At 48.0% G+C, this 23302-nt stretch overlaps 2 protein-coding genes across 6 annotated transcripts in view; one reads left to right on the top strand and one right to left on the bottom strand.

The window, feature by feature from the left end:
• The first annotated feature begins 206 nt into the window (after positions 1 to 206).
• LOC100358058 (NUT family member 2G-like) lies at positions 207 to 9221 on the top strand. The gene is made up of 7 exons (XM_017347478.3): positions 207 to 357; positions 2671 to 3391; positions 5187 to 5315; positions 6250 to 6389; positions 6821 to 7113; positions 7375 to 7491; positions 8017 to 9221. The coding sequence occupies exons 2-7, from the start codon at positions 2694 to 2696 to the stop codon at positions 8746 to 8748; spliced, it is 2109 nt and encodes a 702-aa protein (XP_017202967.2). The 5' UTR covers positions 207 to 357; positions 2671 to 2693; the 3' UTR covers positions 8749 to 9221.
• Positions 9222 to 9457: 236 nt separating this feature from the next.
• Positions 9458 to 23302, bottom strand: part of LOC100357796 (putative serine protease 47) — a 45845-nt gene continuing 32000 nt past the window's right edge. Inside the window, exons 5-7 of one of the 5 annotated variants that reach the window (XR_007924670.2) lie at positions 16875 to 16996; positions 14799 to 14898; positions 9458 to 9724 (exon numbers count right to left, since the gene is read on the bottom strand). Coding sequence is in view for 1 of the 5 variants with exons in the window: in XM_070049952.1 (XP_069906053.1) it covers positions 16919 to 16996 (78 nt within the window). In the remaining 4 variants the exon portion in view is untranslated. Of the gene's footprint in view, positions 13160 to 14798; positions 14899 to 15917; positions 16997 to 23302 lie in introns of those variants that run through there. The other 4 variants (XR_007924669.2, XR_007924665.2, XR_011379205.1 and 1 more) reach the window with 4 other exon arrangements.

Raw genomic sequence — 23302 nt, forward strand, 5'->3', positions numbered from 1 at the left:
GATGTTAAGGAGGAACCAAGTACAGTCGGTGTGCTGGAAATCAGAGACTACTTTAACACTGCCTGAGGAGCTCACATCAGCTGTTTTGCCGCAGTTCAAAATCAAGAGAACTTGAGATGCTGCCCCACTGCAAGAGCCTCAGAATGTCTCCCCACCCCCACCCAGGCTGCTCTCCTGCCACCCCTCCCCCACCAGAGAAGCCTGAGCCCCACATTCCATTCCTGTTACCTTTAAACTTGCCCCAGCTGCTGCAGTTGGACCCTGAGCGGCCAGCTCACTGCTGGGACCTGAACTTGCTTCTCTCATTGAGGAGGCTGTGCTGAGTGTCCAAGCCTGTGGGGAGGGCTTCAGGAGGAGGTAAGTCTGTAGGGGTGGGGCTGTTCAACCAGATTCCCTGCCACTACTCACATACTTGGGAACTCACATGTGACACGTCCCCTGGGGACAGCTGACTGGACTGAAGTACAGGAAACACAGAGCCCTGGATGTCCACAAGGACATCGTACCTGGGGAGGCTGTGGAAGCCCGTGTTGAACGGACGCTGCTGACTGGGGAGACTGCTGGCCACGTACAGGTGGATCAAGATGCCCCACGGGAAGTGTACTGATGAGTAGAAGAGACGGGAGCAAATGGATTCAATCTCTGTAAACCAGGACAGGGACACAGGTCACTTCAGTCTGAGGGGTGTAGTACAAGGATGGGCAGGGATGAGGTGAAGGCAGAGAGAGGGTTCAGGGCACAGCTGAGCCTACCCTTTCAGTCACAGGGAGCCTGCCCTTGAAAGGGCTCAGAGGGTTTAGACAGGGGTATCCTAGGTATTAGGATGCTGTGATGAAATGGCCTTAGCCATGAAACTGATCAGTTTGGCTCCTTCCCTTTTACCCACTCTTCCTTGAGTGAGGCTGGAAATTACCCCAACCTACACCGCCCAGATCCTCCCAGCTCTCTGCTTCCTGCCCACTAGTGGTTTCTCTCACTCCAGGAAAGTTGTTTTTTTCTGAATTCTGCAAGGACAGGAATGGCAATCAACATCAGCCAACAGAAGGCTGGGGTTCCCCAAAGTGGTCTGCATTGTTCCTCCTGTAGTGGAAACACAAGTCTTTCACCCACATCATCCTACATCTCATGGTGGGCCCCTGCCCAGGACTTTCCATAAAGATGAAGGCAGTGCACGGACTCCAGTCTGTACTTCACAGACAGGGTCAGCTGGGCAGAGTGGCTGGACTTCCACAGGAAGTTTCTGTGAATGCTGTTTTCCACCTTTATTTTCACAAAGCTGATTTATTTGAGTAGCAGAGTGACAGAGGAGGGGAGACAGTGGGGACTTGACAAGCAATGGAAGAGGGAGAGAGGGAGAAAAAAGAGAGGGAGAGAGGAGAAGGGAGGGAGGGAGAGCAGAGAGAGAAACAGAGAGGGAGAGGGGGTGGAAGCGAGGGAAATATCGACATCTTCCATCCACTGTTGACTCCCCCAGTGCCTGAAATAATCAGAGCTGGGCAAGGTCAAAGCCAGGAACCCAGAACACTGCCAGAGTCTCCAACAAGGGCCAAGAATTCATATGCTATGTCTTCATCTTCTGCCTCCCTTCTCACATTAGCAAGAAGTGGGATCAGAAGTACAGTTTGCCAGGATGAGAACAAGCTCCAATATGGGATGTGGACATGCCAAGTTGCAGCTTAACTCACTGTGCCAAAACACCACACCTGTTTTCATATTAAAGGAAGGAGAGTAGCAGATAGGAAGGTTATGTTCAATGTAAGGACACGGGTCCTGATCCTTAGACACATGTGCACGGTGCCTGTTGTCATTTACTGGGCTCGGTGTGGTTCCTGGTCAGGGATGTGTCCCAGTACATATTGTCCCCCCAACTCCCTGACTCAAGCCTACTCCTCAAGCCTTCGCTTTCCATCACTGAGAGCAAAAGGAACAATCCCAGAGAGTCACCATTCCCTCAACCAATTCTGATCTGACCCTTTAGAAACTACGAAATCCTGGACACCTCCCAGACACCCCTACCAGTCACCACCCTGCGGACTTTCTAACCCTATGCAGCCATCACTGACTGTGTAAGGACACCATCTCAAGGGACCAACATCCTCCTAGCAGTCCTGTTCCTAGGGAACACAGCTTCTAGCGTGGCCAGAGGGACCACCAGGCCCTGCAACCAGGGGCGGCTAATATCTGCTCCCTGTGGTTTCGGCAGGGCCCTCTTAAGAGGATGATGTTACACTCAGAGGTCACAAGGTTATCCTCATGAATCACAAGGCCATGGTAGGGAGAGATTTCTTCCCAGACCTTTGACCTTCTTGTGCTAGGGTTTAAGGAAAGGGTTCCACTAAGAAGTGTCAGTTAAAGAAGCCTAAGGTGGGGTCTGGGCACGGTGTTGTGAATCAGCTGGCTTTACCTAGGCCAGGTGGGCACGTGGCACCACAGCTGTATAAGTCCCCTGGCCTGCTGAGGAGTACTGAGGGGCCCAGTGCTGCTAGGGAGGCAATGCTGATCCAGGTGTGGGAGACACTATAGAACTGGGAGTCACCCTGGGTGACTCTAGGGGCAATGAAAGCTCAGTGTTCCATCCTGGCAGAGACGGGTACTTGAGAACTGGTATTCGAGAAGGGTATTGAGAATCGGTTCCCCATTTCCATTCACCCCTCTCCTTTGTCTCCACAGCATCTCCAGGGCTGGGAACAGCCATGATCCCGCACCCAGGCACCTCCATGTCTCTCTTTACACTGCTGCCCTTTCCCCAACCTACCCACGGCCCCGCACCCCAGCCACCCTGGGGGCAGCCCCCTCCACTCCTTCTGAATGCCGCATTCCCTCCAGGCAGCCGCCTCGTGCTGCCTGCTGCCATCCCCAGGATGCCCGTGGTGGCAGGAGATGGTGGCTCTGGCCCAACTGGGGCTGGGAATGTCCACATCATATTCCAGTTGAGGACAGGAGGGCAGCCAGTGGAGCCCCCCCACTCCCAGACCTTGGTCTACAACCAAACCCGTATGAGCCTGAATGCCCCAGGGGGCCTCTGTGGGCCAGGGCAGAACTCTGCTCCCATAGCAGTGCCCGGGTCTTCCCTGCAGGCAACAGTGCCTGCACCTCCCATGGTGGGAACCCAGGCCAGTCAGGGGGGCTGGCCTCCGGGCCTCCCTCCTCCAGCTCCACCACCAGCTGCCCAGCTGGCCCCGATGGTCTTCCCAGCAAACAATGGGCCACCATCACAAGGGGCAGACAGGGAGCGCATCCTGCCTACTCCCAAGGCCCAAGCCTCAACAGACGACCCCTGCAACTCTACCAGCGTCTATGAGAACTTCCGGCGCTGGCAGCACTTCAAGGCCCTGGCCCAGAGGCTCCTGCCCCAGAGCCCTGACACAGAAGCTCTGTCTTGCTTCCTCATGTGAGTACCCATGCCCAGGGCCTGGGGCAGTGCATTGGGAGGATCACGGGGTGGGCAACGCAGGCTAAAAGGGCTCCCACAGGAAGACCCTGAAGGCAATCAAGAGACCACATGCAGTTCCGTTGTCAGCCATGATACCTCATGCTGCCTGTGACACGATTCCAGGGCCTTTCCCCACTGGATCTTAGCTATCCTGTGATAACATTTATATTTCCACCATTTCCAGGGTAACCATACAGGACACTCAAAGTCAGAGCGGGTCCTGGGATCACAAGAGCCTCCACTGAGGTTTGAGTCTGAGTCCACACAGCAATCCCTGTCCACCACCGGCATCGTACACAGAGGGTCACAGACCTCAGGGACTTGACGTGAGGGGCGATGAGGAGGGAAGTCTTACACACAGCCCAACCCTCACTCTTCCCGGGACTTCCAGGAAGACAGCAGGTGGTGGGAACCCACCCAGGGCCACGCTGGGGCCCCGGCACGAGGCTCTGTCTCGGGCCAGCACTGACATCGCAGCCCAGAGCCCTCACAGGGGAGGAGACGCTCGCACTCGTTCCCAGGGAGCTGAAGGTCACGGCAGCTGAACCTGCTGAGCTTGGCACAGGCAGGCACACGCTCTGTCTCAGGAAACGACTGTGGTCATGCCGTCATGAGGAAAAGGCAATGAGGTCAAGAACACCACGGTCCAGGCTGTGACCGGACTCTGAGCCCCTAAGGCAAGAACGCAGGCCGCTGTCCGGGGGCTGGGGACCAAACCAGAAGGAGCCTTCCCCACAGTGGCACACTCCCCTTTCTTGACCACTCGGGCCCGGCTCCTCCTGTCTACCACCATCACGACAGACACAGCCACCTTCCACTGAGCAGGGCACTGAGTCCATGTCGCGCCCACCTCTGACCTCCCAGCTGCCTCGTCACTCAGCCTGCAGCTGGAAGCAGTCTCCACGCCTTGGTGTTGGCGTCTCCATCTCCCTGCAGCTCTGGACACTCAGCATTGCCCAGGAGGCACATCACCACCAACTCAGTCCCCATGCACTGAGCCCTGGTCCCCTAATCAGGGCACAGCCTGCATGGCTCCCTTCCTTCTCCCCACTCCCAGGAGCTCTGAGGTCCCAACTCCAGTGCGGCCTCTGGCCAGCAACTATACAGCAGGTTACAGGCTCAGCCCTGGGGGAGGAGCCCGCACCAGAGCCCTGGCACCCAGGTCAGATCATTCTGTGCGCTTCTCCCTTTGGGCTGCACTGCACAAGGCCACACACTGGACAGCTCCAGCCACAGATGTCCATGTGTCACGTCTGGAGGCTGGAAGACTGAGCACAGGACATGGCTGGATTCAGGTTCCAGGGAGGCTGCTCCTCCTCCTGAGACAGGCCCTTCCCACTGTCTCATCTGAGTCTCAGAGCTATGGCGTGTCTCGCTGCTCCTCCAGGACACCAGTACTATCACGGGAGCTGCAGCCTTAGGACCTCTCCTAACCCTAACTGCACCAGACACCACCTCAGACCCCATCACACTGAGGATTAGGCCCTGTACACATGTGTTTAGGGGACACAAGCATCCAATTCATGCTGCACAGTGATACTGACGCCGCACTAGGGAGACAGAGAGGCCAGCACAGCCCTGGGAGTGGGTGTCCCCCAGATGAGAGGTGGCCAGGAGGCTGGAGAGCCCACACTGGAGGAGGACACGACAGGGACAGAGGGACAGGGAGACCACAGCACCGTAGTCAGAGCCCTGAGCTCAGGCGGCAGGGTGGGCTCGTGCGTTTTCACTGACTCCGGGGAATTAATTCCAGCCCCGTGCTGCGGACCCTGGCCCAGCGGAGGCCCACCATGCCGCTGGAGGAGGGCCTGCGGTTTGCCATGCGCGAATGGCAGCACAAGAGCAACTTCGACCGCATGATCTTCTACGAGATGGCAGAAAAGTGAGTTGGGAGTCCAGGTCCCGGTGCTGTGTGGTGGAGGAGGCTGGGGAGGGAGGCTGGGCCTGAGGGGCTGGACGTGTGAGCACATGTACGCCGTTCCTTGGATCAGGCCCTCCGTGGGCCCTGCTCTCCCAGGATACTGCCCCACCACCTGGATGTAGGGGTCCATGCGCTCTCCTCCCCGGGAGTCCTCCCCATCTGTGTCTGAGCTACCGAGGCTCTGACGTTCAAGGTTGAGGTGGAGCAGCCAGCGCAGCCCTTGTGCTGTCCTCCCACCACAAGGACTCTGCACAGGGAACGACCTCCATCGGAGCGTCTGCCTCACACCCTGGAGAGGGGGCTGTGGACAGATGTGTTGTCACGGTGAAACGCCATCCCAGAATGTGCTGCAGCCCAGAGTGTGTCCTCAGGGATCTGGTGTCTCAGACGCAGGGCCCTGTCTGCATTTCTGCCGGTTCATGCAGTATGGTAAGTTTAAACACACAGCACTCAGAGGCCATGCCCACCTCTCAGCCAGGCCTCCCATCCTCCTGCCTGCCCCTGGACCCGAATCCCTGCTCCCCCTACAAGGATCACAGTCTCGGGCTCAGGATCTCTGATTCTGAACTAGGACCCAAGAGCTTGTGATAAATGTCCTTCTGTGCAGCCTCTGGAGTCAGCCCTACTTGGGGCTCTGTGTGGGGCCAGACCAGGCATGGAAGTGGTGAGATCTGCTGTGCCTTTGTTAACTGGGCCTGTAGGGATCAGAGACACACGTCACCTGCCCATGCAGGGCAGGACAGAGCACTGTTCCCAGCATGTTTTGCCCCTGTGGGACTGACCAGACTTGGGCCTCGCTGACCCCAAGGGACACGTGCATGTGTCTGTCACCAGCTGCCGCCAGATCATTGTCGGTGTGGGCCCCTCACGTTTGGCCTGTGTCCCCCACGCTCAGGTTCATGGAGTTTGAGGAAGAGGAGGAGATGCAGATGCAGAAGCTGGAGTGGATGAAGGGGAAACCTTGCCAGCCCCCACCGGTCTCACCACCACTGCTTCCTCAAGGGCCCCCAGCCCCTGTGGCTGTCCAGCAGCCAGGTACAGTCTCCCCTGTCCCAACACAGTCCATGTCAGAGGCCAATGCAACCCCAGGATCTGTTGTCCCCTCGTCTGGGCCTTTCCTTCAAGAGCAACATGTGTTCCTTTGTGCAGAATGTCCCACGGACAGCCCAGGGGCCCACTTGCTTTGGGCCATCGCCTGGGGATTTTTCGTGCCACAGTCATAGTGCCCCTCATCCCTTAGCTTCCCAAGGAGCCAGCAAACTCTGGCCTGGATGGGGTCTGGAGATAAGAACACAGAGTGTTGGTGACTCAGGTGTTCCACCTCTCAGCCCCATCTCCTCTCTCGGTGCTGTTGTCAGGGTCTCCCGGCCCAGTGTGAACACTCATATCCCCCAATAACTGTCAACCCCACTGCGGCTGACATGACACTGGGGCCCCTGTACTTACACCATGTTCCCCATCCACAGGGTGTGCCCCCAGGAAGGCCAGCTCCAAGGCCCTGCCTGCCTGTCCAGTGCCACCCAGACACCAGGGGCCTCAGGACAGGACACCCAAGGAGATCCCGCCAGAGGCCGTGAAGGAGTACATGGAAATCATGGACACGTTGCTGGGGCCAACACCCTTGTCCTTGGAGCCTCCCGATGGCCACCCAGAAGAGGACACAGATGAAGGCTTCCTGGAGAATGAGGGTTCATACCCAGACCCGGAAATGCTGTCCTACATTGACCATCTATGCTCCCAAGTGGATTTTGTCACCAAGGTGGGCTGGGATGCAGCACTGGGATGCAAGATCCAAATATTGACCCTGCCAGGCCCTTAAGCCAAATTCAAGTTCTTCACCACTGCCTTTGTGTTCCTGAGGGAGTGAGGGAGTGAGTGAGTGAAGCTGACTGCCCACTGATTTACAACCCCAGAGTGTGAACAGTGATGGGGTCGTCCTTGCTCTCTGGTTCTGTTCAAGTTCCCATCATCTCAGATGCTTCATGCAAGGATGCTCATGGACATCTTCCATCTTTTCTAGGCGGAGGCCATCATTCACCCCAGATTCCTGGAAGAACTGCTTTCCCCAGATCCACAGCTGGACCTCACGGCCCTGTCCAAGGAGCTGGAGAAGGAGGAAGGGCTGACTGCTGGCCAGGTAAAGGACAGAAGGTGGTCAGCTGGTAGAGCAGGGACAGCAGGTAGACATGGCAGGGAGGGGCACCAGGAAACCAGGGGTGGGGGACAGCAGGTAGACAGGGCAGGGGGGTGCCAGGAAACCAGGGGTAGGGGGCATCATATAGACAGGGCAGGGAGGGGACCCAGGGAACCAGGGTTCGGGGGACAGCAGGTAGAGGCACCTAGGTAGATGCTGGTAGAAGGGGGGACCCCAGCATGGCAGACCCAGATCACTTTGTCTCCCCCTACTCTGCTGGGGAAGAATGACTTCTTGAGCTGCTTCGGGTGGGGTGCAGGTGCACACATGTGTTAAGGAGACAGAAGAGCCAGTTCCAGGTTAGGGTACAGGGCTAGAATGAGGCCCACGTGGGTGGAGGCAGAACCCCTCACACTAATGGAACCAGCCCAGAGATCAGGCCTTTCTGCCTCCTCCCGAGTACCTGCTGTGCACTCCCTGGCCTCCCTCACACCTGGCACAGCCACTAAGGGCCTGTTTCCTCTGCAGGTGATGGCGAAGCACTGCTCCTTGAAAGAGGATGGGGCCATGGGGGCCACCCCCAGTCATGGTGTGCCCCTACTGAACCCCAGCAATTCTGAATCTGGACCCCAACAAAGTGCAGAGAGTGACAACCAGGGCCCCCGCCTTGGGGCCAGAGCTGAGTGCTTCTCCCGGTCGATGTCTTCTCAAGACCTGCAGAGACATGCTGTCCCAGACACCCCTCTGTGCAGGCCTGAGGTTAATGCTGTCTTTAGTGGACATCGGGAGTGTCCCTCACTGGGGGCCACCGAAGATGCCAGGAGTTTCAGGGGAGGACCCTCTGTTGGGGGCCCGCACACACCACTGGACATCTCCAGTGAGAACGAGGAGGAACTTCCCAGTCTCTCCTTCCTCCTGGCCTCCCAGCACCACCTGCTGCCCTTGGGCTTTGCAGGGAGCGAGGCCTCTGCTGAAGACCTGCCCTGCCTTGGAGCTGGGAATCCTTGCAGAGCACCAAAACCCCTGTCTACCCACAGAAGGGACCCTAGGGGACCCCTCCCACATGCTGCAAAGTCCAGGAAGCAAGCTCTCCAGGGAGGCCAGGGCCCTGCAAAAAAGAAGCCCTGCCCAGTGCCTCAGCTCAGGGCTTCTGCAGGGCAGGCCCAGGCTCTGGGCTCTGTGGGAAACTCCCAGGCTCAGAAGAGGAAACGTGACCACTTGGTCACCAGGAGGAGGAAGAAGCATCATTCAGCCCACTAGGTGGCACCAGGGCTCTGGGGGCAGCTCCTCCAGGTGCAGCCTGAAGCACATGGACCCTAACTCTGCCCTGCACCCAAAGTGCTGACCCTGCTGTTCCTCACCACAAGAGGGCGACTCTAGGACACCCGGGTGGAGGGACTGGGGCGAGAGTACGGAATCATCCCTTTGGGACTTAGTTTGTGTAAATAAAAGAAGTTACATTGGAATAGTCTCTGCTCTGCTGCCCTCTGTCCTGGCGTCAGCGGGGTGAGGGCGGTGAGGCAAGACAGATGGGGATGCCTGCTCATGGCTGCACAGGGCCTGACCGACGTCTCCCTCCAGGTTCACATGCTTCTACCCAGGCTGCTAGTGCCCCGCACCATCACCGCCCACACGAGCCCTCATTTGCTCTGGGTCCTCCTGAGCCCCGCTGTCCTTTGTGTCCTATAAATGTCTTCCTGGGAGCTGCTTCTGAGCCTTCAGACGAGGGCCCCAGGAGCAGAGTTCGAGAACTGAGCCTGGAGAGGGCACCCTCCCCAGGGGGCTCCTTTCTGCTCCCCTGAAGCAGGCTCCTGGCAGGCCTGGTCCCTCCTCAGTGTGGGTCTGGGGAGGTGGAAAGCGCTGGCTTTGGGATAAGAGGCTGTGGCACCTGGGGAAATGTCATATTACTTAAAATACACCAATGATGAAGACTGACTAAAATTAACCATTTGCACTGCTTTACAGAAAATTTCCAAATGAAACCTGTGTTTATTCACACGTGTGTCTGAGTAAGGGTAATCCCCACTAAGACAGATTGGTACAGTTGCCTTGATTCACTCACTGCAGGGCTCCAACAGCTCTGCCTCCATTGTGTTTTCTCTTTTCAATCATTTGTCAGCACCGCACAATTGTTCCAGGATGCTTGAGATCCAAACAAGTAAACTAACCGTTCAATGCGTCAGCACCATTCTGTTGGTGATCAAGGGTGATTTCTGGTGATTATCTGGAGCCAATACTGGAAAAACAGAAAATCAAGGCAAGTGTAGTTGACCAATTTGAGACAAAAGTGTGACTCTGCAGATATCAACTCAGTTTTCACATGTATTTTAATTAGGTAAGTCACTGTGTAACTGGAAAGTGGCCATGCCATGCTAATTTTCGTCCAGTGCTGACTCAGCAGTGTCCAGCGCACAAGACTTCATGGTCTCTCTGCAACCCTGTAACATCTCCAGTAGGTGCACCATGATGATGTTCCCTGTATGGTGCTGCTGCAAGTTTTTCCTTCTAATTTGAAGACATGTAAGGATCCAATTTTCTCCATTAAAGGGCTCATACCTCTTTCATTAAAGCTGAAAGTAGTAGGCTTGAAATTATATTGCAAATTAACTGGCACTGAATCTCAATTCAAAATAGTTCCAGGATGTAAGTGACAATGAGGTGAACTGTTGGTTCCTATATAGCCCAGGGGGCCTCCTGCGTGCTGTCTCAAGAGGGAAGGCTGGGAAGCTGCATGGAAGGGCAAGCGGTGCTTCTGCTCCTGCAGACAGGCCACGACTTTATGCTGAGCGCAGGGTCTGGGGAACTCTGTCTCAGCCTGAGGTGCCGGCACATTCTAGGAGTGTGTTTCCACATTTTCTGTCTTCTATGTTTTATATTGCTCTGGTTCACTTAGCCTGATGAAAGGGATAACAGAAGTATCAGGGGTGGGCTGACATGTCTCCATGAGGAGGTATCCATAAGAGTCCTGAGGCTGACATCCCTCAGGTCCTGTCTTGGCAACTTTGCTGGGTCTAACCAGCCTAGGACCTATCAGGTTCTTGACAAGGAATCCACATACTCAGTTCAACCTTAAAAATTAGGGTCTCTGAGGGGTTCAGAAATGGTGATAAAGATGAGATGTTTCCTATCCTCAGCTGTTTAAGAGCCCTTGGTGAAGACAGTGGGAGGCAGCCAAGAGCCATCATCAAGTTCTATATGGCCATGCTAGGTATGGTTGGTCTGCCCAGCCATGAGCCTCCTGTAGAGTGACCTCAGAGCCAGCCCCGCTCCATCCTGATTCTCCTGCACTGAAGCATGAGGGTGTGGCCAGGCTGACTATCAGTGATCAGCGCTCTTCATGTGCTGTCTTGCATCTCAAATGCATAGGATCACAAGTCAGGTATAAATGCTGGCTCTGGGCTCATTGCACCCTGAGAAGCCTGGGTGCTTTCCCTAGCATCTTGAATCATCTTCTCAACCATCTACACAGAGGACACAAGACCTTGTCTCCTCAGAATCTCCTGTTTCTTTCTAGGAGGTAATGATGGCAGGTGCCATGGGGTCCTGTGGTCCCATAGCCAGTGTTGCACTTGACTTGCTCCATGCAGGTAGACAAGGAGGTGAGCTTTGGAGACAGGATCTCTGGGTCAGACACCAGTTTGTTCAGTTTTCCATCTTGCCCCTCTGAAGCAGATCCCTGATGATCACAGGAGAACAATGCACTTCACCCTGCTCAGCTAAACTCTTAGGAAAATATTTGTAAAGTTCCTCCCCGCATCAAAACCAAAAATGAGTCTTTCAGGAATCCCAGAAGGGCAGAGGCATGGGGGAAAGGACCATACAAGTACAGCAAACTAACTTTATAAAGCAACATAATTCAAAGGCATGGGGTTTTTAGTACACACAAAAATTAACCTGCAGTGGATCACAGATTTAAATGTGAAACTGTGAAACTTTCAGGCAGTAACATTGGTGGAAATAACTGAATTTTAGTGCTTGGTGAAGATTTTCAGGTATGATAACAAAATCTATATTTATAAAAGATATAATCAATAATTGGTATTGCTCAAAATTCAAATACTGTCCTTTGTGGAAGACCCTACTGAAAGGACAAAAATGACGAATAGGCTTGGAGAAACTATTTGCAAGCCATAAACCTGACACGTCTTGTATCTAGAATAAAGAACTTTCAAAATTCAACAGCAAAAATAAAAACAGTTCAACTAGAAAACAGGCAGGAAACATTGAGAAATGTTTTATAATGTTTTGCACCAACATGAATGCAACTGGAAACCATTATATTTAGTGAAATAAGCAAGTCTCAAAAAGACAAATACCATCTGTTCCCCTTGATCTGTGGTAACTAATAGAGTACCTAAAAGGTAATCTATAGGCCAGCGCCGCGGCTCACTAGGCTAATCCTCTACCTTGCGGCACCGGCACACCGGGTTCTAGTCCCGGTCGGGGCACCGGATTCTGTCCCGGTTGCCCCTCTTCCAGGCCAGCTCTCTGCTGTGGCCAAGGAGTGCAGTAGAGGATGGCCCAAGTCCTTGGGCCCTGCACCCCATGGGAGACCAGGATAAGTACCTGGCTCCTGCCATCGATCAGCGCGGTGTGCCGGCTGCAGCGCGCCAGCCGCGGTGGCCACTGGAGAGTGAACCAACGGCAAAGGAAGACCTTTCTCTCTGTCTCTCTCTCACTATCCACTCTGCCTGTCAAAAAAAAAAAAAAAGGTAATCTACAGGAATGAAATTGACACTTCATGCTGTGATGACTTTGAACAGCCCTTGTCTTCACTGTTCAGGAACAATGCTTTTTGTTTGTTAGTTTTTTCTTTTTTATATTTTTCTTTTGTTGAACTCTTTACTTAGTGTAAGATTAATCTTGAGTATAAAGTTAACTGAAAATAGATCTTTGTAAAAAATAAGAATGGAAATGGGAGAGGGAGAAGGAAGAAGGGTGGGAATATGAGTGGGAGGGAGGTAGGGTGGGAAGAATCACTATGTTCCTAAATATGTATATATGAAATGCATAAAGTTTGTATTCTTTGAATAAAATGTAAAAAAAGTTTACTTTTGTATAACATTTTTTGAATTCCAAGTATACAATAAATGCTTATTATGAGAAAAATACAAGGATTTTAAAAGTTTTTGCCCCAAAGTTCACATCCTTTTCACATACAAAATAGAATCACAACATCCCAACAGTTGCAAAATCCATAACCCACTCCTAAGTCAACTCTAAATCTATAATTTCATGTAAATCTTTATACCAAGTATGGGTTAGAATACACATCCTTTGACCAACTTCTCTACCTGTGATCCCGTGGCACGAGATTTGTTATGTGTTTCCAAAATACAATGGTGGAACAAGTATAGGCTAGATGTTCCAATTCCAAAATGGATCCATCACAAAGAAGCAGAGTGACACATCACAAGCAACTCCACAATCCAGCAAGGCAAATTCTATCAGATTTCAGGTCTCAAGAACAATCGTCTCTGACGCAGTGCCCTGTGCTCATGGTCCAAGGTGTTGGAAGCCCTGCTTCCTGGGGTCACCAGCGTGGCAGCATTGTTTTGAGCAGTGGCTCCTGGTCCAAGGAAACTGAGAAGACACACTTCCCACTTTCCCCCCAAGAATGGTAGCCCTGTCGATCTCGGAAACAACTTTCTGAGTCACGTCTTCCCCTTTTCTGGAATAGGAACACATTTGCAGAAAGACTGCTGAACTGGACATTGCTATAGACTTCCTGAAATCGAACAGGCTGCTTTCATTTTGCTCCATATCTTTACGTTTCAGTTCCAGCTGGCAAAATTCCTGATGAAATGGTTAATTGGTACCAAGCCTCACACACTCAGTGCTCTCTCCAGAAAATACATGTTCATTTTTTCTGAGATGAGCAGATTGAGAATTTTCCAAATTTTAAAAGTTGGATGTCTTTTACTTTAATAATCCCTTCTAGTTCTTTCTCCCACTCATATTTTACTATAATCAGCAAAGAAATCAGGCCACACGTTCATCTCTGTGTGAGGAAATCACATCTGAATATTCCACGCTTAAGTCATCTAGAGAGTCCACATTCCACAAAACACTAGGACATAGCTCCCCAAACTGATATGGCAAGAATTCCACATCAGAGACCTAACCAGAATCCCTTGTAACATCTATATTTTACCAAGAGTGTCTCTGAAGTAATTTTGGCTTTGTCAACAGGTACCTCAAAATTATTCTAGCCTCTACATAATACCAATTCCAAACCACATCCACATTTGCAAACACAATCCCATTCTTAATATTAAAATTGTTATTAGTTTGCTGGGCCCAACCTACAAAACACAACGCAACTGGTCTATTAACCTGATAGAACTTCGCTTTCTCACAGTTCTGAAGCTTGGAAAGCCCAACAGAAGCTGTTGGCAAGTTTGGTTGCCAGAAGCCTGTCTCCCTGGCTTGCAGATGGCTCCAGTGTCTCTGTGTCCTCACATGGACTATTCTCTGTGCATGCAACTTCCTGGAACCTCTCCTTCTAAAAGGACACCAGTCGTGATGGATTAGGACCAGACCCTTATGACATCACTTTAACCTTAATTACCTTTTTACATATGCTATCTATGTATCTATGGGGTGGGCATTGTGGCTCAACAGGATAAGCTGCCATCTGCGAGGCTGGCATCCCATATGAGGGCCAGTTTGAGTCCTGGTGCACCACTTCCAATACAGCTTTTTGATAATTTGCCTGGGTAAGCAGCAGAAGATGGCACAAAAATTTGTGACTCTGAACCCAAGTGTGAGATTGGATGGATTTCTAGGCTTCAGACTTTGGCCTTGACCCACCCAGCCATTGCAGTCATTTGTTGAGTGAACCTGTTGATGGGACATATATATCTCATATGTCTGTCTCTCCTTGTCTAATTCTGCCTCTCAAATAAATAAATCTTTTATAAAAATAGGTTAAGTGACCTATTCACATAAACAGTCACACTGGGGATTAGTGCTGTAACCTGTGTATCGGGGTAGGGAGGACACAGTTCCAGTCCATAATACTTTACTCTCTGGTCCCCTAAAAACCATGTGCAGTCATCAACTCCTCTGTATGGGCTGTTCTCCTGTCCACTCCTTTCCTTTCCCCTTAAGTGTGAACATAACAAAAGTCAATGATAAATTTTTCTACTTCTGCTAGAAATTGATATTTAAATTGATATTTAAAAGTTGTTTTCTTTCATTGGCATGAGATACCTGGTTTACGATTGGCTTTTTGCACACCAACCCTTGTAATCCTTGTACTTCATGGTCTTTTAATTTAATAAACTGCTCCCCTGCAAGCTATTTACCTGGTTCTGACCTCATACACTGATCGCTGAGTAGGACCCAAGGTCTTCAGCTTCATGGGATACGTGGGACTCCTCGGTGCACTTATTCTGGACGCTGGTTCTGTGTAAAGTGAGAATGATATTATTACCTTCCATGTCAGCCCTTCTCAAGTCCCCCAACATCTCTACTAAGAATCACAATCACACACTCACCTTCCCTGAACACCAACTGAAAGGCATTTACTTGTGCCCCTGTCCTTGCCTATTGAGGCCACATCATGTTATGTCTGCCGGTGCCAGTGATCCATGCCAAGGCATCAGGCCATTTAGCCACAACCTCCTCAATCCTCCAGGCATGGGCAAAGGGTCTGAAAGCATCTGTTGTTCTCTCCAGCTCAAGGCACTACCCTTTTAGCCATGGCCCCACATTTTCTCTAATCCCCAGGGCCGAACTTCCCCAAATTCCTACCACAAGACTGCCCTGACCCAGGCCCTGTGCTTTGACATCAGGTGTTCATTGCAGGGCCAGTCTCCCCAGGCCCTGGAGCCTTTACCAGCTTGGGGGAGACGTTCCCCAGAATAAAAGGAAAGGGATTTCTCTGTTGGAGAAGCAAAATCTTAGGAAGATGGACAAAAGAAAATGAGACGGGGGGTCTCCGGCCCCATCACCTCAGCTGAAGGACTCCAGCCTTCAGTACTCTCCAGGTCAGCTTTGGTGTAATGTTGAAGGGGCCACAGCAACACATTACCACAAGAGTCCTTCCATCAACTAGTTCTTCCATGACCCAAACTGAAAGCCACAAGCAAAGTTGTGTATGCATGTATGTGTATGCAAGGTTCATCTCATATCAGCAATTTAAGAAGTTTCCTCTGGGTGTGAATGTAGAAATAGTAACTCTAGCATATGTATTGACATTTTACCTCAAAATTTTTTCCTGTAAGAGGAAGTTTTCTGTGGCTATTCACTAAGAAGAGAACCAATAAATGACATGTGATTCTAAAAAAGTTGAAAAACTGAATTTTTAAAAGAATAACATCTCTGCTGGGTATCTCTGAAACCTTGTACTTTACCCAACAGTGGTGATACAAGAAGGATCCAAGAACCCTATTGATGGGATTAAAAGAAAATCATACAGGAAATGGATTTTCATATTTTAATAAAGATGAAGTACTTACCATATTCTACAACAAACTGAGCTAAACGCCACTGGAAAAGAAAAAGCACACTGTGGAAATGCATACACTTCAAGATTACTATGAACTCCAGGGTGTAACAAGACTATCAATACCTTCAGGAAGCGCAAGATCACTGTTCTCAAATGGAGCCGAGTGATAAATAAGGTAACAACACTGCCCTTTTGATTGGAGAAAACCTGGGATTCCAACACTCACAATCCTGGATTATAATGTCTCAGAACAATAAAAAATGACAAAATGCTACAAATATTCAAGATTTGGACAAGGAGGAAGGCACCTTCTTTTCTTGGTTGGAACATTGCAATATAGTAAGATGTGAGTCTCACGAACAACAATGTGCAAAGTTATAGACAAGTACTAAAAATTCCAAGGAGTTTTATCACTGGTTATATATTCATGCTAAAGTTCAAATGCAAAAATTAACATAAGGATTGCTATAAACACTGCTCAGGAAGAGCTCCAGGGAAACCGCCCCTTCCAACTAGGAAAACAATCCCTTAAAGCCTGTATAATTTAAACTGTGTGGTACTAGTAGACAAAAGGACAAATGGGTTGTAATATAGCAAAACTGAATTCAGATACATTAAAATAGAGTTCAAAAAGGGTGGTATGAAATCACTATGTCAGATTAATGAATCAGACACTAGACAGACATTTGAAAAATCATAAAATTCCATTTCTCACATTATACATGAAAATTGTATATGGATTCAGAGATTTAAAGATTAAAAAATAAAATTGGGTGCCAGTGCTGTGGCATGACACATAAAGCCACTGCCTGCAGTGTCGGCATCCCATATGGGTGCCAGTATGAGTCCCGGCTGCTCCACTTCTGATCCAGCTCTCTGCTATGGCCTGGGAAAGCAGTAGAAGATGGCCCAAGTCCTTGGGCCCCTGCACCTGTGTGGGAGACCCGGCGGAAGCTCCTGGCTCCTGGCTTTGGATCAGCGCAGCTCCAGCTGTTGCAGCCAGTTGATGGAAGATCTCTCTCTCTCCACTTCTCCTTCTCTCTGTGTGTAGCTCTTTAAAATAAACAAATACATCTTTAAAAAAATACAAAAATAAAATTGAATGTGCTAGAAGAAAACATAGATGAAATCATCCTAACATGATGTAGAGTAAGGCTTTCTAATTCTGACTTGAAATTCGGAGACAATGTAACATAAAAACATATAAAACTTCTGCATCCATCAGCAATCAAATACGAACAGTCAATAAATAAATAAATTTATTAGTATGCACACCAAGATGTTTCATTGAGAAATGCTGGATTCTCACATGAAGACATTTCAGAAACTTATGGGGAGAGAACAAAAATCCTACATAAAATGGGTAAGACTCAATCAGAATCTTCACCAAGAAAGGAAGATACCTCTTCTTACCCATAAGATCACCCCCAAAATAGCTAAGATATGGAATCAACCCAGATGTCCATCAACTGTTGACTGGATAAATTATGGTATATATACAGTATGGAGTATTACTCAGCTTTTAAAAAAAAATGAAATCCTGTCTTTTCCAATGAGATGGACACAACTGGAAACCATTACACTTTGTGAAATAAGCCAGTCCCAAGAAGACAGATATCATGTTTTCCCTGATTCAAGGTAACTAACAGAGTACCTGACATGTAATGTATTGAAGTGGAATAGACATTTTGAGATTTGATGGTTGGTTACAGCCCTTGTCTCTTCCATAGAGGAAAAGTGTGTTTTTTGTTCTTCATACTATTTGTTGAACGCTTTTCCTTAGGGTAGGGTTAACTATATGATCATTAAGTAAACTAAAAATAGATCTTTGTAAAAATTAAGAGTGGGAGTGTGAGGTGGGGGGAAGACGGATTGGAACATGGCCAGGAGGGAGGGTAGGGGGAAGTGTCACTATGTTCCTAAATCTGGATATATGAAATACATGAAACTTTGATAACTTAAATAAAATTTTAAAAAATTATAACTATGCTAAAAAAACTTGTTTTATATTAAAGTAAAAAAAGAAAACCATTGACAGTACTATTAGGAGACTAGAAAAACTGGATTTTCAATATATGCTTACTGAAAATGCAAGAGTATATAAAACCTATCAAATAAAGTTAGGATTATATGATAAAATTATTTTTATTAAAATCTCAGCAGAAAAAGTAACATCTAAGAATTTACCCAGAAGAGTCACTTGCCATTGTATAAGTGTACATATGCACAGATATTTTTCACAGCACTATTTGTAGTTGTAAAATACAGGAAACTGTTTGAAAATTCAAGCCAAATAATTAAATCCAACTGGTGGAAACACACAATAGATGGCAGAGAAGCTGAGAAGAAATGTTGAGAAATAAAAGAGCAATGGACTATTCTGGACTGACAGGAACAGTTAAGAAAAAAGAGCAAAGGGCAAAAAAAATACTTTGCTACCTTTTGTATAATAAAGAAAGGAAGACAATGAACACAGTGTCTTAGGCAGTGTCTGTTATGTGAGTGTATTAGAATCACAAACACATTCTAAGCTCTTATTAGGCTTGTGTACTGCAGCAGTATAGGTAAACCAATTCTGAAAAATATTTTGTATGCATCAACAGATTGAGCAAATCAGTGTATAGGTTTGCTGCTGTGATCCAACATTCTCCCTGTGAAAGGGGACCCTACAAATGTGGAATGGGCACACACAAAGAAATCCTGGGACCACTGTTGTGGCATAGCAGGTCAAACTGCCACCTGTGACATAAATATCCCATATGGGTGCCATATGGGATGCTCCACTTCTTGTCCAGCTCCCTGCTAACTGCCTGGGAAAATTGACAGAAAATGGCCCAAGTGTTTGGGCCCCTGCCACCCACGCTGGAGTCCCAGATGAAGTTCCTGGGTCCAGGCTCCACCTGGCCCAGTCCTGGCCATTGCAGAGATCTGAGGAGTAAACTAGCAGATGGAAGATGGATCTCCACTCCCCTCCCCTTCACTCTCTCTGTAGCTCTGACTTCAAAGTAAATGGAAAAAAATCTTCTAAAAAAGAAAGAAACTTGAGAAAATGCAAAGGAATGGGAAATAATGGAGTGAACTTCTGATTATTCACGTGTGTACATGTGTATTCGTGCATGTGTCTGTGTATTTGCACATATGTATTTTCTAGGTCAGCCCATTGAATAAACCAACAAACAGACTTCCATAGCAGTGAACATGAACATGAACATGAACACACACACACACGGCCCAGATCTACACTATTTTCCACTAATGAAACCTAGGACTTCTTGGAGAAATGTCTGCTTCTAGGACAAGGGTTTATGACTGTAAATTTTCTAACACAGTAGAAAGGAAAGAAGTGCTGAAAACCACAGCATGATGGCATACCCAACTAGGACACAGGAGCAGGGGCGAAAGAGGCTCGCAGGGGCGGGAGCTGTGGTATAGCAGGCAAAGCTGCCACCTGCAGTGCCAGCATCCTATATGGGTGCCAGTTCAAGTCTTGGCTGCTCCACTTCCAACCCAGCTCTCTGCTGTGGCCTGAGAAAGCAGTAGCAGATGACTCAAGTCCTTGGGCCCCTGTACCCACATGGGAGACCCAGAAGAAGCTCCTGGTTCCTGGCTTTGGATTGGTGTTGCTCCAGCCATTGCAGCCAACTGGGGAGCGAATCAGCAGATAGAAGACCTTTCTCTCTGCCTCTGCCTCTCCTTCTCTCTCTAACTATGACTTCCAAATAAATAAATAAATCTTTTTTTAAAAAAAAAAAGAAAGAAAGAGGCTCCCAATCACTGGCAAAATCTGGGCATTCTACAAGCCACACTAACTGACTGCACTGGGGAAAAAAGAAACTTTTGAGTCTCAAGCATTATTAAAAATACAAATATATTGCCATGAACATCTATCTTCAGGTACATTAAAATAAAACTGTCTTCATACTAAGGCCCTTGTTTCTAAACCAGCACCACAGGATTCACTGTTGCCTTGCACTCCTTTTCTTCTTTGTAGCCTGTTTCTTTCATAGTGCCTTTAGTGATTTTTCTTTTCCTTGTTACTCATTAAGAGAGACTGAAATGTTTAGCTTTATCAAATCTAATTCATCTACCATGTAATGCATCCATTGAAAGTAAATAATTCAATACTTTTTAGCTCATTTATGGAATTGTATAATCAATATAATAATTTTAGAACATTTTCCTCACCCCATAAGAAACTCTACGGGGCTGGCGCTGCAGCGTAGCAGGTAAAGCAACCGCCTGCAGTGTCAGTATCTCATATGGGCACTTGTTCGTGTCCCAGCTGCTCCTCTTCTGATCCAGCTCTCTGCTATAGCCTGGGAAAGCAGTAGAAGATGGCCCAAGTCCTTGGGCCCCTGCATCCGCATGGGAGACCCAGAGGAAGCTCCTGGCTCCTGGCTTCAGACTGGTGCATCTCTGGCCATTGCGGCCATCTGGAGAATGAACCAGCGGATGGAACACTTTCTCTCTCTCTCTCTCTCTCTCTCTCTGCCTCTGCCTCTGCCTCTGCCTCTGCCTCTGCCTCTCTGTACCTCTGACTTTCAAGTAAACATATAAAATCTTTTAAAAAAAATAAACTCTAGGTCTTTTGTAAGTCACCTTCCAATTCGCTCAAGCACCTCAATCTTTGGGAACTACTATCTACATCCGTCTATAGATTTGTTAACTGTGGACATTTCTTACAAATGAATCACACGAGTATTTTGAGTTTACAATGGTTATCTTCTAGACAAGTGATGCTGAAAGTGGAAATATTCCTATTAGATCCTTCTTGTTGTTTCTCACTCAACCTAGAACAATAGAAAATCTGCAGAGAAGATAAGGATGCGATCAGGTTTTCAGATGTACACCATCAGCTTGGCTTCAGATTTTTATCAATTTTGAATCTGTCAAGTTGTTACTGGCTCATTTGAAATAAAATCATGAAGTCATAGAGTAGTGTCTTCATAACAGCACTGAAGACTCTACTAACAATATGTTTCACAAAAGCCATAAAATAAAAAGTCAATGGATTAGGGACAGGATTAATAATTACAACTGCTCAAATATCCTCCATTTTGTCCAAACCAAGTCTTGAAAAAAATGGTTACTAACAAGAACAAGGAAGACACTATGACGCCCCCAAATGAACAAGACACCTCATTTCAAGATTATGATGATGATGAGATAGAATAAATGCAAGAAACGGATCTCAAAAAGTTGATAAGAACATTAAGAAGTTCTCAAAAACAAATTCTTGAACTACAGAAATCCTTACTGGACAGGATAGAAAATCTATCTCGCGAAAATGAAATATTAAGGAGGAATCAAAATGAAATGAAGCAACTAGTAGAACATGAAACTCTGATAGTGAAGAGAAATCATAGCAAAATGAAGAATTCAATAATAAATCAAATGACAAACATACTAGAGAGCCTTAAAAACAGAATGAGTGGGGTGGAGCCAAGATGGTGGAATAGTGAGGGCCCACACTGATAGTCTGGGAAAAGATAGTTTAATAAAAGTGGAGTTACTGTATTCTCAGGAAAAAATTGCAGAGGAAACTTCCGGATCTAGTGAATGTGACACAGAGGACCTACAGGGAGAGCAAGGTCGTCCACCATGTGGAAGCCGAGCCACAGAGTCTGCGCACCAGCGCTGGAAGGGGAGGTGAGACAAAAACCTCGGTAACCCAAGACATTGGTGGGGAAAGGCAGAAAGAGCCTAGAGGAAATGAGGCCTGAAGCCCTTCTGGGGAAAGTTCACCAGGCTGACTGGAGGAGAAAAAAAAACGAATAAATAAGTGGAACCGGCATGGACGCTAGCCTCTCTCTCCACTCACCTTACAAAGCTGAGCAAGACAAAGAGCAGGCGCCATTTTGGACATATATAAAGCAGCACCTGCCATCAGCCAAGCAGAAAAACCTGATTCTAGTGGCGAGAAATAACAGGAGGTTAGGACCTAGTGAAAGTGGGAGCTAACAAACTGAAACTGTGAAAATCTGAGGGGGGGGGGTGAGAGAACTCACCGAGTACACAAACTTGGTAACCTTGGGAACCCAATGAGAGACTGCAGAGAAATTTGAGACCACACTGAGGGCTGCATAAACTCTTTGTGTGGTCCCAGGGGTAGAGCAGATGAATACCCACAGGGGCCAGATTTCATACATCAACAGCCCTCAATCCCACTCAGCTGTGCAGAATTACTTCCCAACTGAGTCAAAGAGAGAGAGAGAGAGAGAGAGAGAGAGAGAGAGAGAGAGAGAGAGAACAATCTGGGTGAGTCAACTTTGGCACACCCTTAACCAGGAAGAACCAAACAGAGCTCTCTGGCCACACCCATCACAGCCTCTAAGGATCCATCAAAAGCAGACAGTCCACTTAATCTAGACTCATAGTATAATAAGAAAAAGCACCACAGCGAAGAAACCAAAGAATATCTCCACAATGCCAAACAACAAATGCAAAAACCGGGGTAACAAGAACAAGGAAGAAACTATGATGCCACCAAATGAAAAAGACACCCCAATTCAAGATTATGAAGATGATGAGATAGAAGAAATGCAAGAAGCAGATCTCAAAAAATTGATAAGAACATTAAGAAGTTCTCAAAAACAAATTCTTGAACTACAGAAATCCGTAATGGACAGGATAGAAAATCTCTCTCCCGAAAATGAAATATTAAGGAGAAATTAAAATGAAATGAAACAACTAGTAGCACATGAAACTGTGATAGTGATGAGAAATCATAATGAAATGAAGAATTCAATAAAACAAATGACAAACACATTAGAGAGCCTTAAAAACAGAATGGGTGAAGCAGAAGAGAGAATATCGGACTTGGAAGACAGAGAACAGAAAAGTATACCATCAAACCAAACAAAAGAAGAGGAAATTAGAAATCTAAAAAATATTGTTGGGAATCTACAGGATACTATTAAAAAAACCAACATTCGGGTTCTAGGAGTTCCTGAAGGCATGGAGAGAGAAAAAGGATTGGAAGGCCTTTTTAGTGAGATACTAGCAGACAATTTCCCAGGTTTGGAGAAGGACAGAGATATCCTAGTACAGGAAGCTCATAGAACCCCCAATAAACATGACCAAAAGAGATCCTCACCACGACACGTTGTAATTAAACTCACCACAGTGAAACAGAAAGAAAAGATCCTAAAATGTGCAAGAGAGAAATGTCAGATTACTCTCAGAGGATCTCCAATTAGACTCACAGCTGACTTCTCATCAGAAACACTATAGGCTAGGAGGGAATGGCGAGACATAGCCCGGGTACTAAGAAAGAAAAACTGCCAGCACAGAATATTATATCCTGCCAAGCTCTCATTTGTGAATGAAGGTGAAATAAAGACCTTTCATAGCAAACAG

This window comes from Oryctolagus cuniculus, chromosome 1, assembly GCF_964237555.1.
Source record: "Oryctolagus cuniculus chromosome 1, mOryCun1.1, whole genome shotgun sequence".
NCBI lineage: Eukaryota > Metazoa > Chordata > Mammalia > Lagomorpha > Leporidae > Oryctolagus > Oryctolagus cuniculus.

Excerpts from the sequence above, each read along its gene's own strand:
- LOC100358058 (XM_017347478.3), top strand. The coding sequence starts at position 2,694 with ATGATCCCGCACCCAGGCACCTCCATGTCTCTCTTTACACTGCTGCCC. Across the intron at positions 6,390-6,820 it reads TGTGGCTGTCCAGCAGCCAG|GGTGTGCCCCCAGGAAGGCC; the intron begins GTACAGTCTCCC and ends CCCCATCCACAG. Across the intron at positions 7,492-8,016 it reads AAGGGCTGACTGCTGGCCAG|GTGATGGCGAAGCACTGCTC; the intron begins GTAAAGGACAGA and ends TTTCCTCTGCAG.